General features: G+C 48.5%; 1 protein-coding gene across 1 annotated transcript in view; it reads left to right on the top strand.

Moving 5' to 3' along the window:
* Window positions 1–2597: 2597 nt before the first annotated feature.
* Window positions 2598–18378, top strand: part of ADRA1D (adrenoceptor alpha 1D) — a 44076-nt gene continuing 28295 nt past the window's right edge. Inside the window, exon 1 of the mRNA XM_059471083.1 lies at window positions 2598–3626. Within this exon, the coding sequence (XP_059327066.1) occupies window positions 2660–3626 (967 nt within the window). The 5' untranslated portion in view covers window positions 2598–2659. The remainder of the gene's footprint in view (window positions 3627–18378) is intronic.

An 18378-nucleotide genomic window follows, 5' to 3' on the forward strand; every position in this document is an offset into this window, starting at 1 on the left:
GGCACAAAATCCTCATCCCGTCTTTTCTCCCTACGTGCTTAAAATCCTGCTGTACATGAGAAGCTTCAGTCAACCCTTAACTTTGGAGGGAGGCACATGTTTTCTTTATCTCTGGGTGTCACTGGATAGATTAGATGAGATAAATTTATCTCCACAGCAATCTGTGTTGCTGCAGAGATAGGGCTACGAAATTCCATGGATGAGATCTTCCCATGCTGAGTTTAGCATCCCAGTAAGAAACAATCCTTCATTTTGGTGGCTGACATGTTTTCATCAAAACATAAGGAAAACTAATTTGACCTCAAGTGTTGGGTGTTTGGGCTTTTTTTTTTTTAAAAAATCATATTAAAAAAGCTGTTAAGTGTTTGTTGGGTGGGTTATTTTAAGCAAAACCATCCTTATGAACATTTTTCTTGTGCAATATTTGTTCCTATTTTCTTGTATTTTCAAGTTTTCTTCTCAGCAGGGCCAAAACCCCAGCAAAAGGAAGTTGGGTGAAATCTTAAGGAAGAAAAAAAAGTGCATGAAAGAAATGAAGAAAATCAAAAATGTGTCATTTCCTGCAATGATTATCAAGGGAAATAAAGGAATAAAGAAGCTATAATATTTTTTATCCACTCTCATACCCAGTGAATCTCCAGATCTCCCATGCTCTGATAGCACCAGTTAAATCATCCCAACTGTCCACTTGGCCTGCCCTTTAAACCAACTATTTTCTTAAGAAAAAAAAAGTTGAAAATCATGGATAAACACACTCCAAGGAAATATTTCCTGTGTACAGTAGAAAGAAGCTGAGGGAGAGCCCCTCTTCACCAGCAGGGTCAGTCCCCATCCCAATGTATGGAGGCAGGTCACTGGGAGGAAACCAGTGTAAACAGGATCTGCTTTTATCAGTGGGAAAAAAAAACCCGGTCCTGTTTAAATTAGCCAGAAATATGTTCCTATATGTTAAATATGTTATAGTCACAGGCTGCTGTGGCAAAGTTTACTGCAGGGTTCAGTCCTGGCAGGGAGCTGTGCCCAAATGCAAGACCCTGAGTGTCCCTTCTGCTTTGGGAGGGAGCTCATGAGGGGATGCTTGCACCACGAGCAGGATGCTTGAGGGGCTGAGAGGTCAGGGTTTGGCATGGGAGGGATGCTGGATGCAGGACCACAAAGGAAAACTGGCAAAGCATCCTTCTGGTGGGATGCTGGGGCTGGGGGAAACAGGACATCTGCGCACAGCATCCTGCTGGTGGGATGTTGAGGCCGGCAGGGACATGCCAGCCATATGGGACGTCCTTGTGGTGGGATGCTGGGAGAGGGGCACGTCAGACTGGCAGGGCATCCTCCCGCTGGGATGCGTTCCCGAGGGTGCCGCAAGGGTGGTCTCCAGTGGGATGGCGCTGTCCCCTCGCTGTCCCCTCGCTGTCCCCTCGCTGTCCCCGCAGCCCCGGGACCCGCCGGGCAATCCCTGCGCTCTGCTGCCCTCCGGCGGTGACGGGCGGGAGCGCCGCGCCCCCGGGACTGAGTGATCCTGATGGGGCTGCACCCCAATTCTGAGTGATCCTGATGGGGCTGCACCCCAATTCTGAGTGATCCTGCTGGGGACTAAACCCCACTGCTTAGTGCTCCTCCTAGGGCTGTACCCCGGTTCTGAGTGATCCTGCGGGGGCTGCACCCCAGTGCTGAGTGACTCCTCCTGGGGGCTAAACCCCAGGTATGAGTGATCCCCCTGGGATTGCACCCCAGTTATGAGTGATCCCCCTGGGATTGCACCCCAGTTCTGAATGATTCTGCTGGGGCTGTACCTCAGTTCTGAGTGACTCCTCCTGGCTCCTCCTGGGGCTGCACCCCAGTTCTGAATGACTCTTCCTGGGGACTAAATCTCCGTTCTGAGTGCTCCTGCTGAGGGCTAAACCCCAGTTCTCACTGATCCTCCTGGGGACTAAACCCCAGTTCTGAGTGCTCCTCCTGGGGCTGCACCCCAGTGCTGCGAGACCCTCTCGGGGGCTGCCTCCTCCCACAGCGTGTCTGAACTCCCTCCATCATCATCATCATTTCGCCTGGACCCCCTCCATCATCTCAAGTCGCTGTAATATCTCCTCTCCCCTCCTGCTCTGCTGCCGCTTTCACTCTGCCCGGGGCTCGCCTCGTCCTGCAAAGCAGCACTGCCTCCTCCTCTCCTCCTCCTCCTCCTCCTCCTCCTCCTCCTCCTCCTCCTCCCCGCCGGCACCTGACGCGCGGGGCTCCCGCCCGCCCCCGGCCCGTCCGGCCCCTCCCGCCGCTGTCGGTCGGAGCGCGGAGCCGCGGAGCCGCCGGGCGCTGCCGGCCGTGCCCAGCGCTGCCCCCGGAGCATGCCAGGGCGGCGGGGGGGCTCTGACCGCGCTGCCCCCCCGGGGCTGAGCGCCGGGGACAGCGGGGACAGCGGGGACAGCGGGGACAGCGGGGGGCAGCGCGGGCGGACGGCGTGAAGCGGGCGGGGGGCAGCGCGTCCTGCCCTCCCTCCCTTTTTCTCTCTTTCTCTCCATCCCTCCATCCCTGTCTCCTCCACCCCGGCCGGGGGAGCGAGGTGCGGAGCGCGTCTTGGCGGGGGCTGCCAGCCGGGGATGATGCTGGGGGAGCTGCGCCTCGGCACCGCTTTCTCCTCGCCCTCAATGGAGCCCGCACTTTCTCTACAATGACTTTCCCCGAGCTGAGCAATGGCAGCTTGAGTGAGAACCGGACGGGACAAGGCGGCCAGAGCGCTGCCAACCGGTCCTGGGGGCTGCAAGGGGAGGAGAGCCCCGAGGGCAACGGCACCACGCTGACTTTCGCCTTGGACGTGCAGGCGGTGGGAGTCGGGGTGTTCCTGGCCGTCTTCATCCTCTCGGCCATCGTGGGGAACATCCTGGTCATCCTCTCGGTGGCTTGCAACCGGCACCTGCAGACTGTCACCAACTACTTCATCGTCAACCTGGCCATTGCCGACCTGCTGCTCAGCACCACCGTGCTGCCCTTCTCGGCCACCCTGGAGGTGCTGGGCTTCTGGGTGTTTGGGCGTATCTTCTGCAACATCTGGGCAGCGGTGGATGTGCTCTGCTGCTCTGCCTCCATCATGAGCCTGTGCATCATCTCCGTGGACAGGTACATCGGCGTCAAGTACTCCCTCAAGTACCCCACCATCATGACGGAGAGGAAGGCGGGAGTCATCCTCGTGGTGGTCTGGCTCTCCTCCATGGTCATCTCCATCGGGCCGCTGCTGGGCTGGAAGGAGCCGCCGCCGCCGGACGATAGCATCTGCAGCATCACGGAGGAGCCGGGCTATGCCCTCTTCTCCTCCCTCTTCTCCTTCTACCTGCCCCTCATGGTCATCCTGGTGATGTACTTCAGGATTTACGTGGTGGCCAGGCGGACCACCCGGAGCCTGGAGGCAGGGGTCAAGAAGGAGAGGAACAAGTCGATGGAGGTGGTGCTGCGCATCCACTGCCGCAGCGTGCTGGAGGAGCCCCTCTCCAGCACCCGCAGCAAGGGACACAACTTCAGGAGCTCCCTCTCCGTGAGGCTCCTCAAGTTCTCCCGGGAGAAAAAAGCAGCCAAGACTCTCGCCATCGTCGTGGGTGTCTTCATCCTCTGCTGGTTCCCCTTCTTCTTCATCCTGCCCTTTGGTAAGTGACCCCATCCCATGCCTGGGTCTGAGCCCCTGGGGAGCTGCTCCTTGGGACAAACTTTTTAGGACACAACTCCTGCATAGAAATGAGGGAGAGGTGACTGATAGGTGAATAAACCAGCAATGAATTAATTCAATTAATTAACACTTATTCAATATTTATTAAGCAAAGTCATATAATCATTCAGAGTAGATAGCAAATGAATAAAATAGCAGCTATAAATAATAATTGCTTTAATTAATTCATTCTGCTTTCAGCATTTTAACTAACAAAGTTTAGGCTAAGGAGGAAGCAGCTGTTTCATACAGGCTGTTTCTATGGCACAGTGATCTCCAACAACAGTTTTTCTGTCTCCTCGTTCTCCCAGTTTGGGAACTGCACCTGGATATGCCCCTGTGGGTCCAGGGCTTCCACCTCTGTTGGAGATGAGTGAGGTTTTTTCCCTCCAAGGAGTGTGTCAGAGCCTGAAGCACAAATCCTGACTTTCCCGGGTTGCTGTTGTTGTGCAGGGACCTGGAGCAGGACCGGGTATGATCCATAAGGGTGATAGATGAGGATCCCATGAGGTTTTCCAGGTCTGATCCACCACCCCTAGGAGCTGTGGCCCTGCTGTAGTGCCTGTGTGCTCATTTAGGGCCGTCTCTCGTGTTGTGCGCTAAAGTTTCGGCAAGTTGGTTGTGAGAAGGATGCTCCCCCCTGCGTGCAGGGGAGGCTGAGCAGGCACAGAGCCCACCAGGGACGTGTGTGAACGTCCCCTTCCAGCACCAGGGACCCAGGATGTGCAGGGAAGCCAGTGCTCCTCACCCTGACAGCAGCTCCCAGCTCAGGGCACCCGATTAACCCTCTGGAATGCTGCAGCCGAACCTGGAGCTGGGAAAAACGAGATCAAAATAATTCCTGAGCATCAGCAGCAGCCTTTGCTGGAGCTCAGCAAAGCAGGGAGGTCTGTCATTCCATCTGCCAGCTGGGAGCCACGTGTCCCACAGCCCATGGGGGACTTGTGTCCCACCAGCCTGCAGCCAGAGGAGCATTCAGCACAGCTGGGGCTGCTGCACTTTATTCTCAGCGTTTTTCAGATCCTCTTGCTCGGGGCTGACTCTCAAGTCAGTGGGAACAGCAATTGTGACTGCAGGACAGATTTTGCCCTGCTGAGGTTTCTGAGCTCCCTCCAGCACTGGGGATGTTTCCCTGGGCTGTGTCCCCAGGCACAGCTGGAGCCCAGGGCTGTGGGACACCCTCCAGTGGGATAATCCCCTGGGATCCCTGGTGCCTGGAGAGCTGAGGGGTCCCTGGAGTGGTGGAGCAGGGCTGTGCCTGGCTGCCCTCACCGTGCTGCTGTCTGGTGCCTCTGCTCCAGTGTCTCCTGTGGGTGAGGGTGCTGTTTGGGGGTTTGGCTCAGTTCTCCACGGGATGAAATCATTGCTGTGAGAATTTTCACCCTGTGGGAGCGTTGCAGTTGATGGTATAACTCAGTCAGGGAGCAGTAAGGCTGCACTGAACTCCTCTCCCTGCAAGACCAGGGATGAATTATCCCATTTGGCCGTGCCTCAGTCTCCCTTTCAGTGATCAGGGGTATTGGGGGGAATGGAGGGGAAGTGGTGTAACCTGCAAATAAAGAGTTTGGGAATTGTGGGGCTCAGGGAGACGCCAGTCCTTGAAGGCTGAGCCCTCTGAGCAGCCCCATTCTGATGTTCCCTTCCTTGGCCAGCCGGGGCAGGAACCAGCTCCAAACCTCATTTGCACCTTTACGCCTTAAAAATAACTAAATCACTGAATGATTTGGGATGGAGGGAACTTTAAAGATTGTTTAGATCAAACCACATGACAACCTTCCAGCTAATGAAGCTGGAAATCAGGACCCTGTTCCTCTGAGTTACTCCCAGTACTTTGAAACAGAGAAGGAACCTCAGGCAAATACTTTTCAGTAGGAAAAATTAATTTTATTTAGTTTTACCATATCTGTTCTGCCTTGAGACCCTGGTGCCAGCTTCTCTGCTGATGTAAATCAGACAAGTCAAAGGAGGCACACTGATTTCCACCAGCTAAAAATCCAAACTTCATTCTTTAGGTGCCTCCCACGAACCCATTTGCTTCCTCCGAGTACACAACTGGCCAAGTCCTTTATAAACACAGCTTTGATCTTTGCTTCCTGCCATATTATATGTACAATATAAACACAGCAAAAGTTCATTTATTTTATGACTACAAAATATGCTGCCTCTGATTTCCCCCCCCCTCCCCTTTATTAATGGCAATTTCCTATTCAAATCTGAGAATCATCCAATGCTGTCAAGAAGGGAACAGAAACTTCTGATCTTGGATTTTGCAGCTCAGGAGACAGGTCTGAACTTGCAGAAATCAGGAAATTTCACTGTAAATCCACAAGCTGAAGCATGCTGCAGCCAACTCTGCTAAAGAAGGTTATAAGTGGTAAAGTAGAATGGGTTTTATTTATTCCTTAAGAAAAAATTAGGTGAAAGAATTCGGGAGCAACAGAAAATTATATTGATGCACACTTTAAATGAAAGTAAAACTCCCATGAAAAACAAAATAACTTTCAATTGAAGAGCAATGTATTGTTTCAACTCCAGAGTAAATTGGAATTTATTAAAATTCAGAGACATTTCAAATTGAGCCTTCAAATCGCACCAAAGTGAAATGAACAAGTGATCTCTTTTCTTCTGAAAATATCCAAATGTTTTGACTTCTTCTTATTTTCTCTCTTTGACATGAATTTGCAGGAAGTCATCGAGTCACACTGTTCACTGAGGTCTGATTAAAATTTTTAGTAAAATTAAATTTTTCATGTGACAAAGGACTCTCAGCTCCACTTTAAAATCCTTCAGCACTCAGAAACTTCCGTGCTCGGTGTCTCTGAGTCTGCACACATCCCTGCCACTCTGCAGAGTAGCTCCCACATTTGTTACACAGGAACAATATTCATTGTATTGGTGCTGAAAAGCTGAAATAACCAAAATTTTCAAATATTGTGTGTGCCAAATGCTGTCAGCCATTTCTCCATGCTAAAATAATCTACAATGATTTTTCTTTAAATCAGCTCAAACTCCCCGACACCACCAAAGTCTATTTATCAGCTGAGTGATTTAACTCCCTCTTGGATGTGAGATCCCAGTCCCTGAGCACGGGGTGTTATCACCAGCAGTTTAAATACAATTAACAGCTTCTGTGGCTAACGAGGATCTTTAGCAGCGGGTTGTTCAAGCCAAGATGAAATCCTGGTTTGTGGTTTGTGTTTGGGTCCTGTCTGTGGAGAGCAGTGGAGCTCTCCTGGGCTGCTGGGAGGTGCAGGGTTCCTGCTCCCTGAGCAAGCACCTGCCAAGAGAATTCAGCCGGAGATTTCTCAGAGATGTGGGGCCAGGAGTTTCAGGCTGGTTTGTAGCCTAGAGTTCATCTCCCTTTGGTTGTGTCAAGCCATGGAAATGCTCCAAGTGCTGGGGCTCTGCTCTGGAGCCAGGATGGCAGAGCTGGGGATGCTCACATGGAGAGGAGAAGGCTCCAGGGACAGCTCAGTGCCTAAAGGAGGCTCATAAAGGAGGCAGAACAACTTCTTATATGGACAGAAAGTGATAGGACAGGAGGCAGTGGTTTTAAACTGCCAGAGGGCAGGGTTGGATGAGAGATTGGGAAGAAATTCCTCCCTGTGAGGATGGTGAGGTCCTGGCACAGGGTGCCCAGAGCAGCTGTGGCTGCTCCTGGATCTCTGGAAGTGCCCAAAGCCAGGTTGGAGCAACCTGGGATAGTGAGATTTGGGTGTTGTTGCTGGTCCCTTCCAACCCAAAACTTTTGGTGGTGATTCTATGACTACAAAAACATCCAGGCACAACTAATGAGCTGATGGTGTCTGCACTGCAGGTATTTGCAGAAAAGTGGAATATATCCTAGTCTGGATTTTTTACTCAATGATCTCTGGAGGACTTCTTCAACTTTAACAAATCTGTGGCTCTGTAGAGGCTTCACTGCCTCTTCTGCTGATGGAAAATCCTGTTAAATTTAGGTGCTGGGTTTGTCCTTGCAGTAGGACACCTATGCCAGGTGGTCAGGGAACCAGAACTCCCTATAGGTAGATAGTACCTGCTTACTGATCCAGGAGGATGTAAGTAAGAGTGGGAGGAGGGATGGAGGCCTGATTCCCAGCACTCTTCAGCTGGGGAGCACCTGAATCTCAATGTGAGTTCTCAGACAGGACCATCCCAGCAGTGGAGGCCAAGACCTTCTTCATCAGCATCTCAGAAGGATCTAGGAGGAAACAGCCATCCCTTGGGATCAAGGATGGCCTAGCTGGTGCCCAGGATGGTGATTTAGGTACCTCAGTGCCTGTGGTTTGTAAGCATGGTCTGGGCTCCCATAGTGGGCTCCCATGTTTGTTATTCTTTAGATTTGGTCAGAAATCAAGACTGGTGTGAGAAAGAAAGACACATAGTGAGAAACGAGGAAACTCCTTAGTCAGTACCGCACAAGGGTGCCACACAAGGGTGAAGGCCACAACCCAAGGGTGAAGGCCACACGAGGGTGAAGGCCACAACCCAAGGCTTCCTTTACCATGTCCATCCCAAATCAGCAGGTTACCCAGAAAAGGAAAGCCTGAAGAGATCCCTGAGCATGGATAAAACTCCCCAGACTGACAGTCCAACCTTTGCCTTGGGTAGGTGACTTGCTGGGTTTGCAGTGGAAACTGCTGCTCATTCCCAGGTATGATTCAGAACAGTGAACTGGCTTTTCCACCTGCACCCTGAAGGAAAGGCAGCTGCTGCACCAGCCAGGCTCTGAAAGGTCTCCTTCAAGCCAAAATATAAATATATTTTGAGTTGCTGTTTGACACAGGGCAGGAGCCCTTTCACAAAGCACTTTGCAGAGCTGTAGCAGTGGTCAACTTCAGGAAGTGCCACTTGTAAAATAAATTATGGGGAAAACACTGTGAAAGCACATTTCATTTGAGACCATGTTCTGGTAGAAATTTGGAATCTAATTCTACTCTGATAAATGAGTAGAACAAATTAGCATTGTTTTTTAATAAGAAAAGGGTTTATGTTATCACTCTGTGCCTGTGATGAACTCACCACCTGATGAACTCTTTTGTGATAGAGTCACAGAATGGTTTGCGTTGGGAGGGACTGAAAGTTCATCTCATTCCACCCCCTGCCATGGGCAGGGACACCTTCCACCAAAGCAGGTGGCTCCAAGCCCCATCCCCTCTCCTGACCTGGTGACTCTGCTCTGGATGGAGCTCATCATCAACCCCAGTCACATTTCAAAAAGTGCTAAAAGTGCTGTAATATCCCAAGTTCTTATAAAAATGGACAGAGGGATGAAGGATTGAAAACTCCTGTACTCTCCCTCACAGAAGGAAGGTTCAGAGCAAGCTCAGCACCTGGTTAGACATCAGAAAATACTAAAAATCTACCACAAGACACAATCCCAGGAAAAAACCAAAACTTCTGTAGTGTTGTTGTGCACAGGAGGACGTGATAAAAAAAAAAGATTATTTGAAAGCAGAAGGATAAAAGTACATTTAATTACTTTGATTGTCTGGGCCATTCCTTGTATCTCCTGAAATTTTCTGAGTTATGGTGGAAGTGGCAAAAGTGATGTAGAGAAAGGAATGCAAATTGCTCTGGAATAATTATGTATGGCCCAGAGCATCAGATCAAAGTGGAACAAGAGCAGTTGGGGTGAGCCGTGCCATCTGCCACATGTCCCCCATTGGTCCTGGTTCACAGGAATCAAACATTGATTAAAAACACCAGCAAAGACTCTGCTGGTGTCAAAAGCTGCTGGGACCAAGCTCTGGCTGGATTTATTGAACATCATCCAGGAAAGAGGCACCACAGGATGTTCCCATCAAATGGGCTAATGCCAAATTACCATAAATTCATTAAATTATAGGGGATGGATGGATGGATGGATGGATGGATGGATGGATGGATGGATGGATGGATGGACGGATGGATGATGGATGGATGATGGATGGATGGATGATGGATGGACAGATGATGGATGGACAGATGATGGATGGATGGATGGATGGATGGATGGATGGATGGATGGATGGATGGATGATGGATGGATAGATGATGGATGGATGGATGGATGGATGGATGGATGGATGGATGGATGAATGAATGGATGGATGATGGATGGATGGATGGATGGATGGATGGATGGATGATGGATGGATGGATAGATGATGGATGGATGGATGGATGGATGATGGATGGATGGATGGATGGATGGATGGATGGATGGATGGATGGATGATGGATGGATGGATGGATGATGGATGGATGGATGGATGGATGATGGATGGATGGATGATGGATGGATGACGGATTGATGGATGGATCTTCCAGCCCATCTCCCTTTCTCAGCCCCAAACCATTCCTGAACCATTTCAAGATTATTAAACCATTAAAATGAGGGGAAATCCATTGTTTTCCCTGACAAATTTTGCTTTTGCTTCAGCAGCCCTCAGATGTGATTTCTGCTTCTCTTTTTCCCACACAATAACATCAGGGCTGTGTAGCAGCCTGCCAGAGAGTCATTCCTGGGGCATGACAGCAGGGATGTGCAGTGGGAAAGGCTCAGGGACCTGTGGGGATGTGCAGCCCTCTGGGGGAACACTGGAGCCACCTGCAGGGATTGTGTCTGTCCGGAGAAACTCTGTGGAAAAACAACCTGGGAGCTGAGTTTCCCTCCAGGGAAAACACATTTCCATCCTGCAGGAGGGGCACAGGAGACAATTCCAAGTAGGCACATGGATAACGAGCCTATGACTGAATTATGCAGCCAAAGCATTAGACAGTGCTGATTCCCTCCATGTGCCTGAGTGCAGAAGACACCAAGGTGCAGAAAAACAGGGAAACATTCCATGTTTGCTTGGAAATAATCAGCCAAAACCAATTATTTGGAGCCCAAGTGTTTCCTACCTGTGTGGGATGCCAGGGGCTCAGTTTTTGCTGTTATAGCAGATGCCTTATTCTGGACCTCAGTTAATGATTTGGAGATCCAAATTTGAACATCTGCTCTGCTTCTGCCTGGCCAAAGCAATGCATTGACTGGGAGTAGGACCCAGATATTCCATGACTTGTGTAAGGGATTATTCTGCTTCCAGTCCACCCCCTCCACCACCAAATAAAACTATTTAAAGCCAAATGTCCATTTTTATATAGCAGAGTCCTGACGCATCTCGAGGCAGTTGCTATAAGGAGTGTACCACAAACAGGGAAAAAAATAGACTGAAACTGCTGGGATTCAGTGAGCAAAATGTTACAAAATCTCTCAACAGGAGTTTTGGAACCAATAGCAGAATAAACCACATAACAGTAAACTCATCTATATTAAGCTGGGTTTGATGGCTTTATTATATTTGGCAAAACAAGTGTATTTCCTTGGGAAAGCAACCTGAATTATCTTCTGATGGATCAATAGGAGTTTTACCTGCTATGATTACTGTGCTGTATTCTAGGTAGGGCTCATAGCACCTTTTAATATTATGGGATCCTTCTGGGATAAAGTCCCAGTTTCTGGTGTCAAACATTATCTATCAGGTGAAATTTTCCATTCTGTGTCTCTGTAACAAGCTGAGGTTGTTCTGCTCAATATGAGACAACATGAGATGGACAAACTTGTGAAAGATGAGAGGTAAAACACAGATTTTGGTTCTTGGGGTCTCTATCCTTGCAGGTACAAAGCAGGAGATTTATTTCCATAATTCCTTATGGGATAACTTGGTGTATTGACTCTATGATTGTAGTGAATCAGATTTGTTCACTGATTAGGATTTTTTCACTGATATTTAGGAAGAATTCCTTCATGGGAAGGATTGTCAAACACCAACAAAGGCTGCCTGGGCAGTGGTGGAATCCCCACCCCTGGAGGGATTTAAAATCCATGTGCATGTGGCACTTGCAATGGCTGGATTTTGTGATTTTGGGGGGCTTTTCCAACCTGAATGTCTCTGTGATTCCCTGATTCCACTTTTGCCTGCCTTGTGTTCTCTGGTTTGGTGCTTTGTGAAGCTGTCACGTGGAAACAGAAGGCTGCACTTCTCCCTGCACCATAATTTATGGGTGAGGTCAGCCCAGGGATGGATTAACTGGAGTGGCTGGAACAGGAGATGGTTTTTAGCTGCTCCTAATGAATAGCCTTCCTCCAGGAGGGCTCGTGGCTGATGCCTTTGGAGCCCAGCCCAAGAACCACCAGATCTGGTGGCAGAGAACCAACTGCCAGCTTGATCAAGAGAGGGCATTTCCTCCTCCTGGGCAGCTTCCAACCCGAGGCAATTCACACAGCTCGGTCATTAAGGCCCCTGAAATGCATCTTTTATTCTTACCCCCTCCAGTTCCTGGAAAAAAAAAAAAAAAAAAAAACAAAAAAAAAAAAACAAACTGAAAAAAAGGAAAGGAAAGGAAAGGAAAGGAAAGGAAAGGAAAGGAAAGGAAAGGAAAGGAAAGGAAAGGAAAGGAAAGGAAAGGAAAGGAAAGGAAAGGAAAGGAAAGGAAAGGAAAGGAAAGGAAAGGAAAGGAAAGGAAAGGAAAGGAAAGGAAAGGAAAGGAAAGGAAAGGAAAGGAAAGGAAAGGAAAGGGAAAAGGGAAAAAAAAAGGCGGGGAAGGGGGAAAAAAGGGGGGGAAAAAAAGGGAAAAAGGAAAAAATTAAAAGAAACAATTACAAGGGATTCCTGCTGGGAGAAATCCCGCACTGGACAAGTCCAAGCAGCCTTTCCTGTTGTTCACAGTGAGCACATTGATGATATTCAGTTAAGGAAGATCAACAGGACTGGCCCCAGACAGCTCTTTCCAACACAAATCTGCCCAATTGAAGCTGTAGGAACATGGGATTGTTGGTGCCACTTGGTTTCAGGAACTGGAATCAAACTTGCTCCTCTTATGTCCACCAGTTTGTTTATCTGTCATGGTTTATGGGATCTGTATTTCCCCCAGTGAGTCAGAGGCTGGAGCAAATCACAGGGGCTTCCCTGTCTGATAAACTGAATTAAAGAACTCCTGGCTGTATTCCCCTGCAAGGCTCTTGAAGTGCAGGGCTGCAAGTGCTGAGAAACCCAAGAAAAAAGCTGCAAACCTTCCAAAAAAATGTCCATGATGGGGAAAAAACCTGCCATAAGGCATCCCTGCAAGAGATCTCCAATTAAAGGCTCAATTATGCAAACACTGATCAGGGAACAGCCCCCAGTGCACAAGAATGTGGCCCCAGACTTTGTTGGAAGGGCTGTGCCAGAGCTCCAGTCCAGGAGACAGGGCAAGACCTTGGTGGAAGCAATGAGGTGGGGAAAAGATAAAAAATAAGCTTGTTTGGAACTGGGTACAATCATATCCTAAGCCTAAAACTGATGGTTTGTAGCACAGAGTCAGTGAGGAATGGGCGAATCTTTGTGGCAGTGAGGCAAGAGGGGCAGCAGGACAGGAAAGGGACAGGAGTGTCCCCTGCAGCAGGAGCCAGGCACTGCTGAGGGGAGGATGTCACCAGCACAGTGGGCTTGTGTCACATCTCATCCCTGGCTGTTTTCCAGCTCGAGTTTCCTCAGAGCAGCTCCACAAATCACTGAGAAACAGCTCATGAGTAATGACAGGGATCGTGGAGGGCACTGACCCCAAAATCATCCAGGGACTCAGTTTTGAGCAGGAGAAGCTGGAAATGGTGATGTTTCCTGCCCTCTCACCTGAGGGCCCAGCAGGAGGCCTGACACCTGCATCCCTCCCCAGAAAGGCAATTTGGAAGGGCATGGGGCACACAGAAAACACAGCAGGAGTGGCACCATCAGCTGCCCCTCGTCCTGGTCTGAGAGCAGAGAACTTGGGTTCAGAGCATCTTCCAGCTTCTGATCCTCAGCCTTTGCAGCCAAGTTCTTTCAGAGGCACTTTCCAAACTGCACCAGAAAAGGTTTTCAGCCATGGGTTCTTTCTGTTCCCAGGGTTCCTTCCACAGGAATTATCTGGAAAGCTGTGAGGATGCAGTGTGGAGTCCAGCTGTCAGCCAGCCACGGACTTGTGGGGATTTGGTGAAACAAAGCAGAGTGGCTTTACATCTCAGGGTTTGTTTTCTGTGTGTTCTTCACTCAGAGATTATCATAGAATAATAATCAGAATAAAACAGAATGGTTTGGGTTGGATCCCAAATACCATCCAATTCCTCCTGCCATAGGCAGGGACACCTTCCACTAGCCCAGGTTGCTCCAAGCTTCATCCAGTCTGGCCTTGGACACTTCCAGGGATCCAGGGGCAGCCACAGAAGGCCTCAGCACCTTCTCAGCAATGAGAAAGAGAAAGAAGGAGAAAAATGCAGGATTTTCCAAATATTGCATCCCTCCCTCTCTTCTGCCTGGCAAAACCCAGATTATTTGGGATTAAATCATGCTGGGCTTCACTTCCAGTGACAGCACACAGTTGCAGCACTCCTGGGCTCTTTGCAGACTGATGTATCTGAAATCCTTCATGATGCACCAGCCCATCAGTCAGGAGCTTCAGCCTCTTCTGTGTCAGGGGCTGTTCAAACAGTGGTGTTATTTCTAGACTGGAGCAGCTCACACTGGTGGTCCAGATGGATGTGGGAGGCAGGAGAGCACTCTGTAGTATCTGCATGCAGGCAGATTGCAGTTTTGCCAGCATTTAGGCAAAGGAGTGGTGCAGATACTGGCAGGGAGCTTCTGCTCTCCTGGGAAAGCCACCCAGGAGAAGGGAACATTGCATCTGATCACCTCCCTTGGCACCACCTCCATGAAAACCTTAATCAGTGCTCCCTTCTCATCCATGGCTCTGGTAGACAAGGAATGCAATCATTCCTGGTAGACACGGAAATTGGGACCAGACTCACAGGTGCAGATTTCTGTGGAGAGTTGTCTATCAGCAGGTGGATGTCTCATCTCCCATTACTGTCCATGCCTGCAGAGCCTTGATTGCTCACCAAGCTTGGATTGCAATTTACTTCCCTGAAATACCCCCTGTGCCATTCCTAAGGTAGAATGAGAAAATCACATGAGGTTTTGGCTGCAAAGAATGGAGAGGAGCTCCATGCTCTTCTAGAAGGACACCCAGGGTCCAGGAGGGACATCCCAGGGCATTTATCTCCATGTGGCACAAGACACATGAGCAACCTCAGTGTCTGCTCTCAGATGATTGGATTGCACCCTGGATTGCTTTCCCAAAAAATTAAAAAGAAAACCAGACACCCTCATGGAAAATACATCCAGTAACCTCCCCACTCTGGCATTTCATTCTCTATCGCAAAATTTGGAGTTTAGGATCAGCTCTGCAGCTTGGTACCTTGGCATGCCAATGCCTTTCCCTCAGATGCACCTTTCCAAGGAGGATTCTGGAGCTGTGTCCTGAAAATTAAAATAAAGGGGTCACTGCAGCCTGCTCAGCTGGCCTGAGAGGAGCCAGCCTGGCTTCCTTCACATTGCTGCCAAGCATTGAAGGGCACACCTTTGCTTCAGTGCAGCAATAGTAGGAAATATGTGCAAAAGTCTCTGAAGGAAGGGCTTAATTTTTGCTGATGGGCAGAGATAGAGAAGAAAAGTCATTTATGTGATTTTACTGGTCTGACCTGACTGTTTCTTCTGTAGTCTTTGTGGAAAACGCCAATCATTCATTTTTAAAATTTTAAAAGTTTAATAGTAATACAATGGTTATAAAAATAGTAATGTAATTAAAATAATAAAAATTTGGACAATTAGGGTTAGGACAATACAAGACAATAAAAACAAAGAGTTACAGACAGTCCAGGTACCTCTTTCTGGGCAAAATAAGCCCAAAAAAGGACCCACATTAACAGAGGATTAACCCTTAAAAGCAACAGCCTGTTGCATATTCATACACCTCATACACGATGCATAAATTCCATTCAAATAAAAGATTATGTCTGAAGGGACAAAAGTGCCAACTTTTTTCTCCTAATCCTGACAGCATCTTCAGGGCAATAAATGAGCAATAAATAAGTGAGCAATAAATTCTTTTTCTCTGAAAGATTCAGGTGTCCTGTGGCTGCTATCTCCATGCAACTACCTCATTCCTCTCTTTAAAAAGTATCCTACATAGCATAGTTTCTATTTTAGCAATATGTAATAGCCTAAAACTATATTTAACACACAACTTAAGAAAATTAATACAGCATAACTTTCTAACATAACACAAATAATATTCATTTTAATATTTGCAAAAATCCAATCACAATATATGCATTTTTCACAGTCTCCATCACTTGGCCTGTGCTCCAGGAAAGCAGGACCCCACTGACTTTCTCAGCAGATGGAAAACATGGATTTATCTGCCAGTTTGGCCTCTCCATTTAGGCCAGGTAGTTACAGTAGGGTCTTGGACAGGGTGGTGGTGCACACAAAGTTCATCCTGTCACAGCTGTAGGTCTTTGCCCACCTGAGATGTGAGAACCACAAACACTCAAGGCCAGGTTGGATGGTGCTCAGAGGAACCTGGGAGGTGTCCCTGTCCATGGCAAGGGGTTGGAGCTGGATGATGTTAAATCCCTCCAAGACAAGCCACTGTGCAATTCCACGATTTTCTAGCACATGTGGTGCTCAGGCTCTTCCTGGGATTCATTAACAACCCCAAAGGCTGCTGCTGTCCTGCAGGAAGGATCCATGAACTTCCCCCAGAGGTCAGGGGAATGGGAACGTGGGTGGTTTCGTTTTCCTGCTGCAAGGACAGGGCAAGGGAAAGTATTTACACTCAAAACAGAGCTTTCCCAGTGTCTGTGGCTGTTCCAGTCAGAGGCAGGGAGGGAAGGGGGCTGGGTGGGGAGTGTTTACATTAAATGGGGCCATCAGCCTGTCAGGATGAATTCCACACGTTCAGCTGGAAAAGGTCTGTTCCTTCCTTGTGTACTCTCTCTGCACACCCCTCAGCATGCACCCAGAGAAACCACAGGTGATTAAATTAACAGCCTGATGTATGGAACGAAAATAATTTGCTCCAAAAGCAAGCATTTACTGCTCCAAGCAGAACTGGGTGACTCACAGCAGAATTCAGATCAGCCATTGGAGAGAAATATTGCAGAAATATGATCTGTCTGCCATCCCACCAGGTGCATTGGCAAACCCTCAGGTGCCTTCTACCTTTGTAGCTCTTCACCTTCTCCTTTTTCCTGATTCTCTTCCTGTCTGTACCCCTCAGTGTCTCTTGTGGCAAGTACCAAGGGCAGTTGTGACATTTGGATAAAGGATTGTGTCTTGGTTTGAAAAGACAGGAGTGTGCTAAGGAAGGCAGGACCCTCCCCTGAGATGGAGAATGTAAATCCACCCCACCCCTCTGAATTGCTATAAATTTTAAATTATGGGGTTCTCAGGAAAGAAAATATGGGAGCAGGAGATTACAGTTCTTTAATAGGGAAAATAAAAAAAATAAAGGATAAAATAAAAAATGCAGTACACTAGAACAACAGTGACAGAGTCAGAACCCAGCCTGACACCCTGTGGGTCAGGGTGTTGGCAGCAGTTCCATTGGAAATGTGGCTGCAGCTCTCCTGCAGTGTCAGGGGTGGGTCTGTTGGAGCAAGGAGATCCTGTAGAGAAGGATGTATTCTTCCTCTGAAAATCCAGTGGAAGAAGAGGCAGCTGCTGTTCCTCTGGGGAATCCCGTGGAGAATCCATGCTGGTGTCTCAAAACCTCTGGATTATATCTGGGTAGCAATGCTTGGCTCCTCCCTCTGGGCTCACATCTCCCAGTGGGATGCTGTAGTTCTTATCAGCCATGCAGTGACATTCCATAGCTGTTATCAACAGATGTCCCCTCCTGAGAGAGGCGTGATTGTGGTCACTCAAAGAGAGAGATAAGGAAAACTGCCCACTTGACAAAAGATAATCTGCCATACAGATGGTGATGGACAATATCTTGCATTGCAATCTTCAACAGATTGTCTGTTTCTGCAGTTCCCCATGGATCAGCCATTCAAAACCACGTGGGCTTCATGTGTGTGCCAGTCCCTGAACCTCTGCTGCTGTGCCTTGGGAGAGGCCATTCTGGATCTTACTGCATCCAGTTCCTGGAAATTTTATTCTTTGCAGGGGGAACATATCCGTGTCTCCTTGCAAATTCATTAATTCTGTGTCCCTGTCATCTTCTTTAAGTAATTGGACTCTTTCCTTGGATTTCACCCTTCCGGCAAACAACTTATTAGAGGTCTTCTCCCCCTGTAGCCCCTTTTTGTTGAATCCACCCCACCTGATGATTCTGTCCATATTCCCCCACTGATCCATCTGGATTTACTCCCCTTTAGGTCACTGATGGTTTGGGTGCTTTGGGGTTCCAGCCTTGTACTTCACACTCAAACTCCTGAAAATACAGCAGAAAAGATGAGTGTCTGGACAAGCAGCTCTGTGTGGTGATAACCCTGATGTCCCTGTTAGCAGTGATCCTGACAGATCACACTTCCCACCTGGAGAAGAGATGGAGAAGAGAAGCACCAGGGTTGTGTGGTGGATGTCCCTGTGGCTGCCTCTGTCCAGGCTTTGCAGTTTGGTGAAGATGGCACTGGGTTTGGGCAATTCTAGGTCATGCCACAGAGATCTGCAAGGGAAAGTGTGATGGTGTTCACAGGGGTCTGAGGATGAGGGAAGACACGAGGATCTGACTCCATGTTTCAGAAGGTTGATTTATTATTTTGTGATATATATTACATTAAAACTATACTAAAAGAAGAGAAGAAAGGCTGGCTAAGAATAGAAAAAGAAAGAAAATGATAACCAAAGCTTCTGTGTCAGAGA

The sequence above is a fragment of the Ammospiza nelsoni genome, chromosome 4 (genome assembly GCF_027579445.1).
Source record: "Ammospiza nelsoni isolate bAmmNel1 chromosome 4, bAmmNel1.pri, whole genome shotgun sequence".
Classification (NCBI taxonomy): domain Eukaryota; kingdom Metazoa; phylum Chordata; class Aves; order Passeriformes; family Passerellidae; genus Ammospiza; species Ammospiza nelsoni.